The sequence below is a fragment of the Netta rufina genome (assembly GCF_964035555.1).
Source record: "Netta rufina genome assembly, chromosome: 6".
Lineage (NCBI taxonomy): Eukaryota > Metazoa > Chordata > Aves > Anseriformes > Anatidae > Netta > Netta rufina.
The window spans coordinates 5125246-5144332 of NC_140129.1; the positions used below are offsets into that span (position 1 = coordinate 5125246).

At 39.9% G+C, this 19087-nt stretch overlaps 1 protein-coding gene across 1 annotated transcript; it reads right to left on the reverse strand.

Moving 5' to 3' along the window:
• Positions 1-307: 307 nt before the first annotated feature.
• WDR75 (WD repeat domain 75) lies at positions 308-14379 on the reverse strand. Its single transcript, XM_084288778.1, has 21 exons — positions 14269-14379; positions 14059-14188; positions 13748-13813; positions 13026-13119; positions 12228-12352; positions 11293-11363; positions 10670-10786; positions 10014-10102; positions 9142-9300; positions 8749-8808; positions 8548-8663; positions 7918-8090; positions 7270-7433; positions 5612-5795; positions 4302-4396; positions 3810-3905; positions 3244-3413; positions 2681-2740; positions 1960-2100; positions 1785-1876; positions 308-585 (listed from the first exon to the last, which is right to left on the reverse strand). Exons 1-21 carry the CDS (start codon positions 14352-14354, stop codon positions 378-380), a joined length of 2496 nt encoding a protein of 831 aa, XP_084144904.1. The 5' UTR covers positions 14355-14379; the 3' UTR covers positions 308-377.
• Positions 14380-19087: the final 4708 nt, after the last annotated feature.

Sequence of the window (19087 nt, forward strand, 5' to 3'; positions counted from 1 at the left end):
GAACTGAAGCCCTTTGCTGCTGTTCTTTGGCCTCAGTAGCCCAGTCTCTGCTGGGGAAGTTTTCAGAGGCTCAGCTGTGACTTCAGAAACTCATCACAAGTCCAGTAATGAATTCAGCTTCACAAGAAGCCTCTTATATGCACTTGCATGACAAAAAGATATAGGTCAGATGTCTTCTAAGCTCACAGTGAATCAGTGATAAAGCTAAGAACAGAGGCATTTTTTTCCAAAACTTTAATCCCTCCCCAGAGTTCTCTCTTCTTATGGCAGTAGAGGTTGATAAAATTCATGGTCAAAAGACGTGAAAGGGTTTTGGAACAGTATTTAATATCCAAAGCTTCAGCTTACAATACAAAAGAAAAAAGCACGATGTCTGTTTAGAAAGCTGATATCCAACTGTAGTCCATTTTTCTAACTTTTCGTAGCTCTTTTTCCTCAGCTTTGGACAGTTTACATGTTATCTCTCCTAATAAATCCATAGACTTTGTATTTTCTTGTTCCATTTCAGTAACATCTTTTTCCTCATCTGAATCCTCTTCTGCTTCTTCACTTTCCATTTCTACTTCATCAGCAACTTCTTCAGCACTGTAAAAAGATGATTGGAAATAGTTAAATAGGTAGTTCTGATCACACATGGTAATACAGTTCAGTTATCATGCAAGTAACTTCAAGCAAATATTGGATTTGTTTTTTGAAGTCTCAGGCTACAGAAGAACTACTGTACTTCTTGCCATCTCCATTACAAGCTATTTCACATGGCTGGCTTCTCCGTTAAGTAAACTTCCCAAATACACGTTTTCTCCAAACATAATATATACTGTCAGAACATGCAGCTCAGCATTATGGAAGAAGTTATTCCACACTTCTATAGATTAGAAACATAGCACATACTGGTGGATGAGAGAATTAAGGCCACTCTTCTTTCAGATAAGAGGTCACTTGGGGTCTTAAAAAACGCTGCAATAGCACATTCCAATGAAGAATTTTTTTTTAAATAGAGAGGTATTTAAAACAGCTGCTCCCTTCTCACTTGATTCAAAAGAAACTCATGCTGAAATAGAAACTATACGTTAAAGTAATTATATAGAACAACCACCACCTAAAATATGGTACTCTGATACTATTAATTCAAATACCTGTTCTGTCATTAGGAATGTCCTAGGTGACAGAATAGTCCTGGTCTCCTATAGATCATCTGATCTAGTGAAATTTATCCCTCCAAGTCAATGCTTTATAGATGTTTACCATCACTGTTTATTTATGCTGATATGTAAAAGAGAAGGATTTAACATTAGTAAGGATATCAGGCTATACAGTGATACACACTTACCAGCCTTTCAGGGGCCTGCTCCTATAGTCCTTGTAGCTGTATGCACTTCAAATGCACAGGCATACTAATTACTAGAGTCAAAGTATGAGCTCTACAGCTGCAAATATTTACAGAGGCCACTGAACTCCTAAATTCTTCTGTACTAAACCACATAGAAGTTTCTATATATTCTTTGTATGCGACTTTTGCCACTATTTTGTTGGCAAAAAAATTTACTTGGACAGTCCAGTAAGAATGTTGATCTCAGAAGAACAGGCTACCAAATGCCTGTTTGGTGTTTGGTACTCAAGGCCAGGCTGGATGGGGCTATAAGCAACCTACTATTCTATCACCTAAGAGGAGCAAAGGCAAAGAGTGTTAGAAAATTATCTGAAGTGTAAGAATAGCTTTTTTGAAGATGCATTTAAATTCAACTGATCTCAATAACTAGTATGAGTTCTCCCATTTTTCTTACCTTTTTTTCTCTTTGGAGATGAGCAATGAATTAATAAATATAGGACACAGGAAGGAAGCAGATGGCAAAACGTGTGCTGGAGTGTGCAGGAGCTGAAGAGAAAGCAGAGAAGCTTTATTATGAACGCTTTTGCCTGTCATTATTTTGCTTGTTCACTTACTGTAGTTACTCCTACCTCTTTAACAGCAGGGGAATCTTGCTCGTGGTGATTACGAACTACTTTTGTAAGGTCTATATCCCCTTGTGATTGTTGATGTCTGTGCTTTCCCAACAGCAAGCTAAATGGGGTCACCGGAAGGCTTTCTTCTACGGCCAGCTTGAATAAAAAAAACACAACTTGTACAACTTGTATTTGAAACAAGACAGTTGTAATTAGAACTTCTATTGTCAAAGATCTAAATTCCATCTCATTTTGAATTACCGAAATTTGGCTAGAAGAATTTAGAATCAGTCTAGGTGACAGAACTCCATGCTCAGATTTAACTGAGCTGAGCCATATGACATGGCTACTGATACTTATTTCTCTCAGGCCACAAACCAAGGCTCCAAGCATTAAAGAAACCAAAACAAGGAAGAGAGCTAGCTCAAATATCAGGTGGTTTTGCTTCATGCGTGCAATCTACATTCTTTTAGAAAATTATCAGATTTTGTTCAGGAAAATTAGAAAAGAAGTATTAGGTTACTAATACTTCACCTTTTAAAGGTTTTATGAACAGGACTTCTGCCAACATATAAGCAAGTACAGATTAGCGCCCCTTCAGATAAGGGCCTGTGACTCCCTGTCAGGATGTGATGAGTGTTTTCATGACAGATGGGAATTAGAATCTGTCAAGTTGAACACCGACAGAATTTTGAGTACCGCTACACATTTCTATCAGAATTTCTTTGAAAGGTACCTGTTTGCTTGACACTGTAAGCCTTTCTTCTGGGGACTTTGTGCTAAACGTCATTAGCTCCTAAAATAAAGAAAGATGTAGCAGAGTTACAACATCTAAAACTGCTTTCTGTGTTTCAGTACCTAGTCCACAAAAGTTTGGCCCCAAAAGATTTGTTTGTCAAGTGGAAGAAACCAATACAACTTCCTCTTTATTTTAGAAAGAAAAGGAAGCAGGAATGAGCCCAATAGCTCTGTACAGACTTTGCAGATAGAAGGGAAAACAGACAAAACAACCACACAAATAATATGGGGAAAATCTGAATATCGTATGAAACATTTGCATAGCCAGCAACACTTCAGCTTCTACATAGTTTTTTCTGTGAATGAAGCAAGAGAAACTACTGGAAGCAAAAGAGCAGTAAATAAAAATAAATCGATGTTAAGCTTTTTTAGCATTTGAAAGATTTTAATGAAGAACCATGTATGGCTTTCGTTGCTTTGAAATTATGAAAGGAAACTAATACTCAACAACAGCTGAGCACCCTCACATCCAAGGAACCACTGCTAACCGTTATTTCTTACTTGTGCATCGGTAAGAAGATACAGTTGGGATCTTCTTAGCCAAACGTATTTTTCTGAACCAACTGTTTCAGGTACGTCTCTTGGAACGAAGGCAGCAAACTGGATTTTTTCTTGACAAAGGTTTCTCTGGATACAGATCGGCCGTGGCTCATTTGGCTTAAACACAAACACTGCAAAAAGAAGAAGTCTCGCCTTTAAGTCATGAAATTCTTACCTTCCTGGATAGCTGTCAAAGCCCTGTGTATGACAGCCAGTAAGGGCTGGACTGGATTGTCTTTAAGCACTAGTTTGCAGGACTTTTAACTGGATATCCTCAATGCATATGAGAAGTTACCTTTTATGGTATTCAAATCCAGAGAATACGCTTGGTAATTAACTTTTCTGTAGAACAGTAGCTCTGGGAAGAATAAACATATCAGAGCTCTGACACAGTTTTCCACAGGTGCAAACACCAACTCAGGTTTGGCTTTTATGGAATTCTAAGAAAACCTTTTCTAGAAATTATGCTTTCACAGTTTTAAGATCCACTGACAACTACTACTTGTCAAAGAAGCCTTTGTACTCACAGCTGGACTCTTTTGAGAGCCATGAGACAGCAGCAATGTGTTCTGAAAGGGGATCAGGTTGCAGAATTACAACGTTGAGGTGAGCACTCCATTCCACTGAAAAGCAAACACAGCAACAGCCAGATGTGAGAAGGCAGCATTCAGTTCCACCCCAGTGCTTTGCCAAATAAAAGGTCAAATGGAAATGACTCAAGGCTTGGCCTCTGCAAGAGGCATACAACTTCACTTATTCCCAGATTAATTAAAACACAATTATCAACTTCCTCTACAAGTGCAGGAAATACGAGCTGTTACTGTGTTATCAGCTAACGTAGAATTAAATATGAACATGCATGCTAAAAAGGATACTATCTTAACTAAGTATTAAAAACTGACCCACTACAAAATATTCTGTGGAAATCTGGATCAAACCAGAATTATTTAATGGTACCATAGTAAATTTGTGTTAGATGTCACCACAGTCGCTCTAGTACACATTTAAGCTGATCTTACATGCACAACTGAGCAGGTTCCAGCAACAGAGAAAGCCATGATCAGTGGCACCAATAAGGTATTTGGAACATGTTAGTCTCCCAAAGCAGATGTCCCTACAGAAGCAAAAAGTCAAAAAAGTTAATGACCTTCAGATTTCATTCTTGTGAATCAATACAACATAGAGAAACAAGTCAGAGACATTCAGTTAAGATGTAGTTCTGAGATTTGGTCAGGATAAGTTTGCATTTTGCTTTCACCTCTAGCGAGAGGATGCTTTCTTTCACATGCAACCACAAAACAGGTCTGGAAGATGTCAAGTATGTATGACTCCATAAGGATTACGGAGAATTTGGAACTGTTCCTACGACATTCCGATTTTAAGCAGTGATTTTAACCTCATAAGCAACAAACATGTAATTACTAGTGTTAACACCAGGACTGGAAAAAGCTTCCAGTAGTTAAAAAAAGATTCCCACTACTGAGCTAAGAACTAGAACAAGTAAAGTAGTAAAAAAAAAAAAAACAAAAAACAAAACAAAAAACTTATAGGTTACTGATTTGCTTTCTGTAGAAAATAAGAACCTCTAACATTAGGCCAGTAATGACTTGGAGAAGCAGCTACAAAAATCTTAGAACTGAAAGGAAACATAGTTCATTTGTAGCATCACTCAGAATTTGTTTAGAGAGAGATCTGGCTCAAAGACTAACTAGAGGAACCAGCGAGGTCACCCATTGCCTGGCTTTCTTAAGGCAATCATAAAAAGGTGATGCTTCACCTGGATCAGAAACTACTGTATATTTGCAGTCCATCAAGCTTCACGTTGAGGTTGTCCTATTCTTTGGGACTCTAAATTTTATCTGTACTGCGGACCTGAGCCATTCCTCACCACCCTCATGCAACAAAGAGGCACCTGCACCTCTTCAGTATGTCTGTTAACATGGCAGCACCCAGCAGAACACGCTAGGATAGTCTGCCAGCCAAATACAGGTTTCCAGCAGAGGTTATCAGCAATCAAAATACACGTTTTATAACGCAAATGATGTAAATATGGCATAATGGCTTACCAATATACTTCCTATTTGAATTAATGCATACAAGAATAAAGCACTAACTTTTTATATTTATACTTCAGTATTTTGATTTCTCTCTACATTAATGGGGAAGTTCCAGTTAGTCTTTTCTATACATGAAATATGACATTCTGCTGTTAAATTCAGCATTTCTAGGAACACATACAAAATTGTGAAGTACTATGAATTGATTCTGTTTTGAATACTCAAGTAAGACATGAAAAGCCAAATATAGAAGATACAAAAGCCAAACATACCTTATCTTTCCAGGTGGATGGCAAAACGTACACTTCAGATCCCACGTACTTGAATCCCATACAGTGACAGTTTCTTCAAAGCTAACAGCAAGCAAAGAGCCATCTTCTGAGAAACAGCAGTTAGTCGCTTGGTAGTTGTGATAGCTGCCTACAAAGTCACAGCTCCAACTCAAACTTTGCTGTGCTGCATTGAATAAGCAAATTAGATAATTAAATTCAAGTCTATACACAAAGAGAGGAAAATTCAAGTATTAGTGCAGCAAAGTAGGCTCAAGAGCATGAGAGCTCAGTTTCAGAAGGCCTACTTTTTTGTGAAGTAAGCAGAATCTACCTTTTTCCAGTACAAGAAGCATCTAGTATCTAGATTTTTCATTTGCCCTCTATTTTGCATCCCAAGATTATCATGCTTGTTTTGCCAACTACATTAAATGTTCTCAAGTAAGCAGGCAATAGATTTACAAAGTGAGAAAAGATACTGAAAGAAATCCTTTATAATCATCAATTCACAGCTGTTACATAAGAACTGCCTTTGAAAAAGCCAGAACCAGTTCACTTCTTTAAGCAACACAGCACCATCTAGAGGCACAGTAGAGACTTGCTACAAAGAAAACACCAAAAGGTTGTTCCATGTATGAACCAGTTAGTTTATTAATTTAATACATGCTTTTATGGATATGTGCTGCACAGAAGATACAGCACATTCAATCCTTTTACCTGATAATTCCTCTCCTCCTCTGGAGGAAATACGTAAGGGAAGTCAACACTAATTTTTACTTTTATGCATGCCACGGAATAGAACTCAGTATAGTCACAAAACTAATAAAAACACCACCCCAGCATTAAAGAGACCAGTCAGCAGATGCAAAGCAATCTCAAAGGAAATAAAAAAAAACATTAGGTCTCATCTTCAGTCCACACTGACTTAAGATCACAGTTGCCTAACACTGAAATAAAATTAAGCAGTAAGAGATCTTTAGCATTTGATGTTCGAAGGCATATGGAATAATACACGCCCCTCTCGTGTTGTGTGTCATTATTTTGCAAGAAGCAAACTCCAGCGTACATTTTGAAGAGTAGGATTTGGTTACTTAAGTATATTGGAAGTGGATCCTAAATATCCATTCTAGGACTTGTTTGATCCAATAAAAAAAAAATCTATAAAAACCTGAAACGTCTAATAGGAAGGAAAGATGTTCAAGAAGTGAACTATCAACTGGTGGATTTCCAGAATGGTAAAATTTCTGTTGTTTTATACTAATGGCAACCAAAACACTATCTCTGTTCCACATCCTGCTCCCTTGAGCAGAATTGTCAAGACTATACTCACAGAAATGAAATGTCTGCTTTCCCAGCATGGAAGCATCATTACACAATGACAACCCTTTAAATACTGAATATAGGCTGCCATTCCCTTCTGCAGCAAATTCAGTAAAGTCTCTACTGTTTAAGGAACCTCTATATCAGTCTGTAATACTGCAGAACTACAGAACTTCATGACAGAGGATGCTCAGGAGAACATAATACTCCATGCACCTGCAGAAATATGTAAGTGGATGGGACCAGAGGGCCAGGTTCTAAACAGATGAAGTTAGGGTCAGATTTATATCGTGTGTTGTAAGGTGGCAAGTAAGACCATGTTACACTTTGACCATGCTTACCTTCTGGATCAGTGTCTTCTAGTATCACCCAGACTTTAAACAGACAATCTTTGCCAGCTGTTACCAGTATCAGGGAGTCATCTTCCATTTCATCCATGTCACGGAAGCACATGGCTGTTATGTGGTCATCGTGGGGCATGCTTATTTGAGTATTCAACTTAAAGCTAGAAGGAAAGAAAAAAAGCTTGTCACTTATTTCATTTTGAACTTCAGGAAGATTGCAGTTTAGAATTATTCTAGAAGGGGCAGGGAGAAAGGGAATCAGAGAAACAAAACTTGTAGTCAGAAAGTGATTTTTTAAATAAGCAGTCAAGAAACACATTTGAACTAGAGGCATGTTTTGTTAAAGAAAAAACAAGGTCAGTTTTCTGTAACTTAAGACTAATCAAATAGCAATTGAGTGGAGAAAGTAAGAAATTACATTCAGGACAGCTATTCCTAATCTCTACTTATTCTCTATTTATTTCATGTTTGTGGGCTGTTTCAGATGTGTCACATGCATTTAATCCCTTCCTATGGTTAAATCCAATTTTCCTATTATTAGTTCATTTGAAGAAACCCTTTACAAGACAACATTTGCGTAGATATTTGCATCATGCTTAAGATACAGACTTGGACACCTAGAAGGCCATCTCTAGTTACCATTACCTTTGTGTTTCTTCATCAAAGAACCACAGCTTCAAGTGTAACTCAAGGTCAGGTTCTTCTTCTCTCTCTTCCACTGTTGCTAACCACTTGCCTTGGGCACTAAATGCAACTTTAACCAAGTCAGTTTGGTTTAAGCCTGCCTGCTGGATGTATTCTTGTTGAACAATATCCAACTGAAAAACAAGACAAGAATAAATATGAGAATTCCAGTGTGGATTTACAGATATTAGTCAGAAGACAATGGAGAAAGGATGTGCTGCAAGCACTGATTAGAACTGGTTGGTCTTTGGCATAAAAAAAAAATCAAGATAAGCAAAATTATGGCATGTAAATTCCATAATAATAGGAAGTGTGTGCATGTGAAGAGGATATTGCATGGGGATTTTACCTACAAATTTGTGGCATTTAACTTGAGAGTAACAACATTGGAAGGATTTATTCAACTCTCAGCATTTAGCTATGCGTACAGGTAACAAGATTGTGACAAAGCTGGCAAAATCTCAGGCTGGAATCCAGTTGCAGGGTACAGGTGCTGGGTTTTTCTTTGTTTGCCATACTAAGTCTTCAGAGAAATTCTGACGTATCATATACTTGACTGAAGAAGTTTTAGCACAGGCCTGTCCAACTTACACTGTACAGCTGTTTGTCACTTTGGAGACAATAGAACTGCAAGTGGCCAGCCTCTCCATTCAGGACCAAAGCTTTGGTTCTAGGATCAACCACTAGACCAGTCTTGACATCCCTGGCTGGGAACAAAAGAGGACAAATGACTTCAGATTGGAAGTTACATATTCTACCCCTTAAGGAGAAGATAAACTTCACTGCACTTACCTCTAATTAGCCCTTGAATACTTTTGGAAAATCTTAGGTTGCTGTTTATTATTGTGATTCCTGAAAGGAAAAGCATATAGAGACTTAGAAGAGGCTTCCACCAAGCATTAACATCTCACAGAGGGAAAGGGCCTTAACCGTATACATATCAGATTGTGAAAAGATGTCTCCACTTAATCTGTGAGACCCCTACATCAAGATGTAGCCAAGCTACAGCAAATTTGCAGAACTGATGAAAGAGCAAAACAACCTGCTTTAAATCTATGTTCTTTCAGATCAGTGTTCAACCTGTTATGTTTTATCTAGTTAACTCATTTGAAATGAATGAAGTAGAGATAATACAGACTTGCATTCCATTTTTGCATTAGGTGGTACTTAAAATACTTGGCTTACTGTTGTCTGTATGCAAGGTGCAATAGAGAGTGCCATCAGACGAAACAGAGATGTACTCAATAGCAGATCCCAAGCGAGGAAGGAAATCCTTCTTACAGTCTGATCCGTTGTGCCACTGAACCAGAACAGCTTCAACTCCTCCACTCAACAAGCTGGTTCCTTTCCAGGAAATAAACATACAGTTAGAGGTTTTGTTTTAAAAAAATATTGTCAGCACATGTATGTGTTAGTAGAAAAACACATACTGTCACATACAAAACAGTTATTCCTCATGCCTAGCCTGTGCAACAGACATATACATGTATGTTTCCTATTATCCCATGTTAAACCGTTAGAGAAACTTACATGAAGTAAAAAGAACTTGTGCCAAGAGTAAAATTTAAACAATGGTTTGGGAATCGTAAGCCCCATTACCTTTTGTATCAGTTCAGTATTTGTGTTAGAATATAGATGTTCTCCTTCTATAAGTATTTTGCAGTAAGAAGTATGCCAAGAAATACATTCACCTGAAAGTGAACTGGGTTTTTATCATTAGGTTTGAGCTCAGACAGGACTGGCTTACTTTCTTCAGGTTCAGACAGACTCTGGCAAGAGCTCATTGGCATTACTGATGAAAAAGGAGACAGTAGGGTGTAAGTGGTAGGAAGAGGGGCTAGATTTTACATTCTGCCACAGCAAGTCGATTTTTGTATTATGAACACCAACCAAAATAGCACCAGAAAAGCTCAACCGCTTCCACTTATTTCAGATCCTTCCTGTACATACTTAAAATTCTACAAATTTATTTGTTAGTAAGTGGATGAACTTGAACTTCCATCGATTTCTTCCCCCCATTCTCCAGCTCTGTGTCTTTGAAAGACTCTTGTACTCACCCTCTATAGAAAAAGAGAGATCCATGACCCTGTCATGATGCCAGTGCATGGTGGAGAACACATACTCTTTGTTGTGGTAGAAATTCCTCCTATGGAGAAGGAAAAGAGTACTTCAAACACAGGGTCATCAACTGAGCAAACAAAGGGGAACACTGAATTGAATCAAGTGTATCTTTTTTCTAACCTCTGAACTACAGTTTCTTGTATGCTTTGGTGACAGGGAAGGAAACGTGCCAGCAGCTCTCCAGGGGAATGCTCACGCATTGTGCATCTTACACACACTGAGCAACCTAGAGCTGCAGAGCAACTTGGCAAGCTGACTCTTCTTAACCATGCAATTCCACGAGTGTGCTCTCACTGGGACTCCATTGCCCACAAAGTTCCTTCAATTACTCTCCCATTACCTTTTTCAAATACATTACAGAATAGTGGAGCGTGGCTGAATGGGAATATTCCCTCTACCTTAACATTAAAATTAAGCTGTACCCTGAAGTCAATGTGAGTATTGCAGTCCCACAAGCCTGGCTATTCTTTGACATTTTCAGCAGTCATAAAGAGCAACGTAAGGACTAATTAGACTGCTTTGCTCAGGTTTCACTTAATTTCTATGATCATGCCAGTTTATGGGGTACACAGATGAATCAAAATGAACATACCAGAGTCGAATCTTTCCATCAGCGTGGCCAGTTGCAATACAATCCTCCTTAGGATGGCACGCTACACAAGTGAAGAGATTATTTCCACCTTTTGTGTTTGTTGCTCTTAGAGAAAACCTTCAGAAGTTAAAAAAGGAACTCTAATTATATGCATATTTTTGAAAACAAAAAGAAAGCTTCAGCCGATGCACAAGTACACAGAAGTAATTCTGACAGCAAAATCAACCGTCTTCCAGTTGTTATAAACTTACACACACAATGTAAAAAAGAGTGAAACTTTCTTTCCACTTATTTCATTACATCTTTGTTTTCAATCAAGCTCATTTGTTCCACTCCTCCCTATCCCACTTGGTCCTTGACCAACCTGTCACTTGTTTCAGTCCAGCATCGTCTAGAAAAATATATACCTGAGCTGAAAAAATGAGCTATCAAGAGCTACTGTGAATACTCTTACTGCCCACCTTCCTTTTTAAAGGAAGCTTCTCGTGTACTGTCTACAACCCACCTAGCATAAGACCAAATGGTTGATGAGAAATGCAGATTACTGCGTGCACACATCACCAGTTAACACATTTTTAATATATTCAGACTGAAGCAATACCTGATATCTTCATCGTTCTTACCTGTTTAACTGTTTCCGTTTAAAAAAATAAACTTGGAGATGAAAGTTCTTGACCGATGCCACATATTCTCCCTGTTACAGTAAAAGAACAACCAACCAGTTAGGAGATAAAGACTGTACTTACACATGGAAGAAAAAAAAAATCATGGTTCACTATAAAGCACTTGAAACTGGAGATGACACCGGATTGAACACCAGCATCTGTTTTGTCTACTGGTGCTTAGAAAGTACCTGCACACAGATGGCAAGAAAGGACTGTTACAACACTTTGAGCCACCACTTCTAGCACTTTTGTCTTCATCCCTGTTTTCAAATGTTCATTTGACCCCACAACCCCAAAACATAGTACACTAGGCATTTCCTTTTCCCTGTTTGCTGTTCTAAATAGGACAGAATCAATCCTTGTGAGCAACCAAACACTGCTGTATAAGATCTCAGCAAAACAAAGCTACATATCTACTCCTAAAATCACATTTAGTTAACACGTGTTAAGGATGTTAAGACCTTTAATATCAAAAGGGATTTTAAGACATTCATGAAATTATGGGTAGACTCCGTTCTCCTTGAAAAACGGTATTTTAACAATAGGCTGGTTTCCTGGCACTTCCTATGTTCTCCAGTCCATTTAGTATATGTCAAAAGTTCAGTTCTAGCAGATTGTTTTAACAAGTATCACGGCTGCCTCCAAGTGCTGCTGAAGCTTTTGTCTCCCAAGGTAGCCCTTCCAGAAGTCAGTAACCTACAATTTCTTTACAGCCAATGTTCCATATAATTTATTTTTTTTTTTAAAGGAGTGTGTTTTGCTTGATGAGTCTGAAGTGCTGCTGTGCTGTATATGTATGAAAGCAGCATATCGGTCATTTAACAGCATATCGGTCATTTAAAAGGAAAAGAAACAAAACAATACCCAACACTCCCCACCAAAGGTGAATATACCTCTCTTCCAAACGCAATACACTTTGGTGACGCATCCACACCTTCCAGAACCACAGAGAATTCCTTGGCTTCCACATCTTGGCCTGCTGTTTTTGTCAGCTTCACTGAGACCAGTTGGAATGTATCTGACCAAAGAAAAATCTGTTACCAAAAAACTTTTGCAAACAACTTGATTTGTGTCCATTATAAAAGTGATTTGCACTCAGTCCACCTTAACAAAAATCAAGAATATTGGAAGGTATTAATATGTCTGAGAACTTTATAATGCTTTTCAGAAAAATATTGTTTAAGATATTCTAATTCACACAGCACTGAATGTTGAGGACTAAATAGCAAATTCCAGTGCAACCATAAGCAGAAAGCAAGCAAAGTTAGATAATGTTTGATCTTGCTCTGACATGATGTTTGTAGAAATAGAGAAGGAATAAGATCAAGCTATATTAAATATTTATTTCAAACTAAAGTCTAGTAAAAAGTAACCATACAAGCAGTTAAAGTGGAATAGTAGTCTCAAATGCTGTGTGTACACTATATTATGGTAGACACTGTTTAAAGATTACTGCATCTACATCATCAAATATGTGCACTATGTGATTTAGAAATGAAAATGAGTACTTTCCTAGTCAAATGTAAAAAACAGACCTCAAAGAATGAAAATAAAAAACCAAAATACAGAACCACAGGCATCTGTCATAAGACTTAGAGAACATTAATACATTAAAGCACCCTGCTGTGCACTATTCGCTCTGTTAACAGTAGCTTATAAAAACAATATCATAATGATAACACTAAACATACCTCTTTCACCTCTCGTGGGAATTATAACAAACACCGAGTCCTCACAACTATCAAGTGCATACAGTGCGAGAAGTTTGTATCCCACAGTGAAAGTCTGATGAAAGAAATAAAAACCCAACAGTTACTATACTTGAGCATAGAGTTTTCAAGAGTCAGCAACACAAAACTTTTACAGCGGGAAAACAGATGTGCTTTAAAAAACCTTGCTGTATTGGTTGTCCATTCAAGGACAAGTAAGAACTCTATTCCATCAAGGAATGGTATCTATATTAAAACAGCACTAACATACACCAGATTTAGCAAAAAATAGGAAGGCACCTTACCCCCAGTACAAAACAGAAGGCTCAGCTATTGGAAGTGCCCCTTAACTTGGCAGAAAATAGGACCAACAGGACAGACAGCGGCCCATACTTCCACACCATCTTATCAGCTCCTATTGGTACCTCACAAACTGCAGCGTATTCCCTTAAAACTACATTGGTCTGAACTCCAGCAAGTAGTAGTCAGTATGTCAACAGACGGCTGTTTTTTCCCCTAATAATATTATTTATCATCATGAATTTCTGCAGCGACATATGTATCAACATCTCATTACTGCTATGAATAGACAGCTTTCATAGTAGAATGCACCTCAGACTGGTTTGTGTCAATCCTTACTATCGTTTTACCATCAGTGGGCCAAGAACAACTCTGCCACGCACTCACTGAGTACCTCACCGTACCTTGATGAGAATCCCATCCGTGAAGTCCCACAGCTTGATGCTGCCATCAAGAGAGCACGAGTAGAGCTGAGGAGCGAAAAACAGCTATTACAGCAAAACATCAAAAGCCAGGTTCTACCTAAAACCGCTACTTACAGCTGTAAGACCGATCTGGGGAACTTTTTGAGCAGCCACCACCCAGGTGCGGCCCATCTCCGGGGACCGCGTGCCTTACCCGGAGCAGCACCACAAGCACACCCGCAGAGCCAGCCCCCCACAAGGGCCCTGCGGAGCACTCCTCCCATCCCCAGAGCCCCCCAGCCCTGCCCCACCTGCAGGCGGTTGTGCGGGTTGAGCCCGACCCCCGTCACCAGCCCGCTGTGGCCGCGCAGCAGCCGCACCAGCTCCTCGGTGGCCGCGCTGTACACCTTCACGAAGTCCCCGGCGGTGCACAGCAGCAACCTGTGGCGAGAGAGGCGACAGCCGTGACCCCCCTGCGGGGACAGCCCCCCAAAAACACCACACGCAGCCCCCGGCCATACCTGGCATCGGCGGAGAAGACGGCCCGGGCGCTGTGCAGGGGGCTGCCCCCGCAGCGCACCACGCGGAGCCCCGCGGCCGCCACCATCTTGAGGCCGCTGCCGCCCGCCCATTCCGGCCCCGCCCGCTGCCGACATGGCGGCCGCCCCGCCCCGCGCCTCAGCGGCGCAGCCCGCAGGGGGGCCGCCTGCTTTCCTCCTTCCTACACGATAAAAGTTGTCTTAATGTTGGTGTCACGCCTACCGTGGGGACACAATGCAATTCACTGCCACGTATTTAGGGTAGCGCTGCTGTTTGGACAGCGGTACTTGGAGCCATTTGGTAGCGCGCCTACAGGTGGGCACCTGTACATCGTAACTACCAAACCGCCTTTTGCTCCTGAAGTGACCTAAATTGGGGCTGTGGGACTGGGCTGAAATCCTTCAGCATGGCAAGGAATGACCAACATGTACTGCCGAGAGGAGTAGGAGATGTTAGAAGTATCTATTTTGTGGTATTAAAGTGAGCAAGGAGCAAAATGAATCTCAGCTTTTTTTTTTTCTTTTTTTTTTTTTTTTTTTTTCTTTTTCCCACTTGGTCGAAGTGGGTTTTCTGATTTGTTTAAATTTACACTCGTGGTACATAAAATTTATATGTCAGTCTGTGAAAAGCCAAAGAAATTTGCTTTTTTTTTTTTTTTTTTTTCCTCTCTCTCCAAAATGATAAAAGTTGTGGCACATTCAGCTTGGTGGTTATTTAGGAGGAATTGTGACTTTTTCAGAATTAAGTACTACCAAGTATAGCCCAAATTAATAGGACAGTGGAATAGAGAGAGTTCAGGAAAAGACTTGCAGCTGAGTTCAGGGGAGCAGAATGAGAGCTATTTAAGGCAGGGTGTAATACACCAGGTTACCTTTCTCATTCATGAAGTCAGGAATACAATTCAGGCCAAAACCTCTTGAAATAACAGTAAGTTTGCACTCCACTTACTATTCAGCAGATTTCTTGCTTTCTGGAAAACTTGGTTTACTTCAGTTGTGCACCTTAATAGAATAGGGGTTAGGTGGCTGTCTGACGGGGACTGGTCCAAGCAAGCTGTGAGCTTCGGCATGAGGTACACTTAAAAATTTGGTCTGCTGTTTGTAAACTGGCTTTGGATGCCTGTTTGCTGAAAATCAAAATCATAGGAAACCATAGCTATTAGGCCTTAAAATCACAGGAAACCATCATAGGAGACCTTAGCCATTATGCTTTGCAATCATCTTCAGCGAGATAAAAATAAGCAAAATAAGCAGGTTTTCTTATCTCTTAAAATTCCGTCATTTAGAGGGTGATGCCTCATTCATTCAATAATGGATTGCTGTTTTGCATGTGCAAACATATTTAAAACAAAGACAGCGAATTCACTTGCTAGTTTCCAGTTCAGGAAATATTTATTTGAAAGGCGACTACTCTTGAAAGGAAGAGTGAGTACCTCAAGGATTATTTTATTTGTTAGGAATATTTCCCTCTTAGTGGTGTGTGAACGCTAGGATCTCATTTCTTTACTGAAAGAAAATCTAACATGCCAGATTACACTTGCATATGTAATAGGAACACATGCTGTTGTTATGGGAAGCTCCTAGAATGGACTAAATGAGTAGTTTTCTTTTTCAGGTTAGGAAAGCAGTTCTTTTTAGGGGCTTGGATTATGAGATGGGATGTTACAATAATGATTCTTAGCTGCTGTGAACACTAGAGGGTGCTAGAAGAATGACTGCAATAATAACACCGCATTTAAAGCCCAGATTACCAGGAAAGTGAAATTGCTTGAGCTAGGACTCTATCATTTAACGAGCTCCATTTCCTTCGTGTTCAACAGATGATGGCATCTGCATTACCTGTACCGCTGTGCTCTTGTAACTAGGTTGTGAACTGTCTTTCAGTCTATGGATGGTACATGTGTCTGGTTCCATGCATGTGTATGTCATTTCATAAACTACTGTGCAACAGCTGCACGTTGTGCATCTTGCAGTTGCACTAGTGCAAGTGCAGAGAACAGTCAGGGCTTCAGCTGGGCAAACAGGTGCCAAAACAAGGAAGCAAAACTGAGCTTGCACCTTTAATTTCTTTCTGAACTGAAACCGTGTGTGCAGAGAATCTGGGATAAGAAGAGACGGACGTACATGAGACTATGTTAGTCTGTGTAAAGATCTTGCTTTGAGGTTTCCTTGTCTTTAAATAGTGGCTGTTGGTAAGCAAGGATACAGCTTGGGAGAAGTGAGGACCATAATGAGGACCTTGTGAGCTTCTTTACCTTAAGCAGCTGCTGGATCTCCAGTGCTTCCTATTCCAAAATGCCTTTGAAGATTTTGTTTCTTACCACTTGGAAAGGACGCCAAGCTTTGTCCAGCTAGGGAAGGCGAGTACTGCAGTATTGAGAAAAAAAATCTGGATGAAAGAAAGACTCTCAATCTTAAACTCTCTGCTTATGGTCCAACAAATGTTCGCGGCCTTTCCTCTGATACAAACCAGCTGTAGCCACGCATTGCCGTGTGTAAACAGTATTCCTCTGCTCTTAGCATTTCTAACCACAAAGCAACAGATTGCAAGCTGTACTGTTCTCTTTTCATCCCATTTGTGCTACTTCCTTACTACTAATAACCACTTGGTCTTTTTTGAATCCCATCCCGTTCCTGCTGGAAGCAGCGAGAGCAGGGCCCAGCAGTGGGCTGTGCCCGGTGACGGGGAGGCAGGCAGAAGATACAGTGGTCGTGTTGGAGCTCTAGTGCCCTCGTGAAAAGTCTCACCCTAACAAGCTGGAAGGCAAGGGGAAAAATGGTGCTTTATTACATTACTTCATATGGATTAACTTTCTCTGCTACTTTCTCAGGAGCAATTCAGAAAGCAGCTGTAAGGCACTTACTTTTTTCAGTATTTCCTTTAATGCTTTAAAAAAAAAAAAATCTAAAGAGATCACTGTCTTCAGTGGGAGTGAAAACCATGAGATGGTCCTTAGAGATTGATAGAAGAAATCAGTGAGGTGCTGCTTCAGAACTGAGGCTGTTCTGCCCCAGTTTATGTAGTATAAGGGTCAGGTCCCTTCCCCTCTTCTGATATGGCTATTAGAAAGGTTTAACTGTTTTTCTTTCTTTCTTTTTTTTCTTCTTTTTTTTTTTATTATTATTATTTTTGTATTTTTTTTAATTTAATTTCACACCCATTTCTCTGCTTTCTTCCCGTGTTTTGCATAAAAGTTTCCTTCACACCTTGGCGTCTGACAGGTGCCGTTGCTTGTCTGAAGGGTGCATACCCTTTCCTCCTTAAAGGTCTCCTCTGAGATAGATACTACCAACAAAACTCTGGTGTATGAGTATAATCATGTTAAGCTGAAACTAGCTGTGAAAGTCTTCCCTGTGGTCAGCCAGCAGACTTTGCAGCTGAGCAATGCGAGGCCCTCCCTTTCCCCAGGGACGAGGTATATTGTTCCTGCAGTGCTTCCAGCCACTTCTGCCTGGAGGAGAAAAAGGAGTCAGACATGTTGCGTCTCTTACGTGGTGGTGTGGGAGGAGCTGAAGTACTTGGCTGGCACTGCAGAGATTTTGAAAAGTACCCAGTTTCCATATAAAATGGATTGTTAGCCACGTTTTGTGAAATCTGTGCTCTTAAGTAACTAGAAGGTGACAGGAGCAGGACCAAAGGTTACTCTGCAGTGTTGGTTAATATTCTAGATGTGTAGCTTTTGAAACATCCAAAATGATCTAGGCTGTCAAAGTAAAATAGCTAAAGTATCTGCAACTGATTTTTTTCAGCTAAATTTTCTTCCTCCATTGAGCAACTACGTCTGTAGGCAAAAACTCCTGACAGCTCCACAGAAGAATGTCTGCCAAATACAACAAAGGTTTCCTGTAAAATGCCAGGCTTCAGTCAGCCTTATGGCAAATGCTAAAATTTGCTTGCACCTGTGTTTTGTTTGAATGGGTGTGCTTGAGGCTCGTGGAAGTAACCAACTGTTATCTCTGTGAATTGAGTTTTCACTTTAGGTTTAAAATAAAAAATAAGTAATGCAAGAGAATTCTATTTTATATGGTTATTACAGTTTTGCATGAAACCTATGACCTTACATATGAAATTTCACACTGTTTTTGGATACTCCTATTTGTTAGCGAGAGGCCACAAGCACCAGAACGGCAGTACTGCTGGATTTCTAATCTATATTTCCACGGGCAATGGTGCAGGGTCTTCCTATTTTCTGTTACTGTAAAGTGACAGAAAGGTGATTTTGGCACGCCATCTTTTAATACTAGTGGAACAAGAAGCATTTTCAGTTCCCATCACACTCGTTGGCCTTGCTTAGCTGTGCCTTGCAGGCAGAAAGCTGGCGCGCCCCAGCTGCAGCAGGAACTTTCCTTCTTCTTGCTTCTTTGTGTACGTGTGTTGATGCCATATGAAAGAGTTCCCATGCTACTGTGCTCTGCTCTGATGTGGTGTTTAGTTTGTTATTGGTGTGTCCAGGGGGAACACTGACTGATTTAGGGGTGAGTGTGTGACATTGAAACATACGCCAAAAGAAAATGCAATAAATATGAAAGATCTGTAACAGAGCTGCTCTATTGATACGGACTGAAATCGGTACAAATATTTCTCTGAAACACTCTACACATCAGAGTTCCTAGTTTTCACCATTGTATCTCACTTCTCATTAGCCATAAAGTTGCGCATAGTCTGAAAAAGAACTTTTAAATGAAATTCAGAATTGCCAGCCTAGTCTTTTGCAGATAAGATCAAACATGATCCTAGCAGCAAAGACAGAGTTGCTTATGGCAAGGTCTTCGTATCCTTCCCAGAGGTTATTTGCCAGCA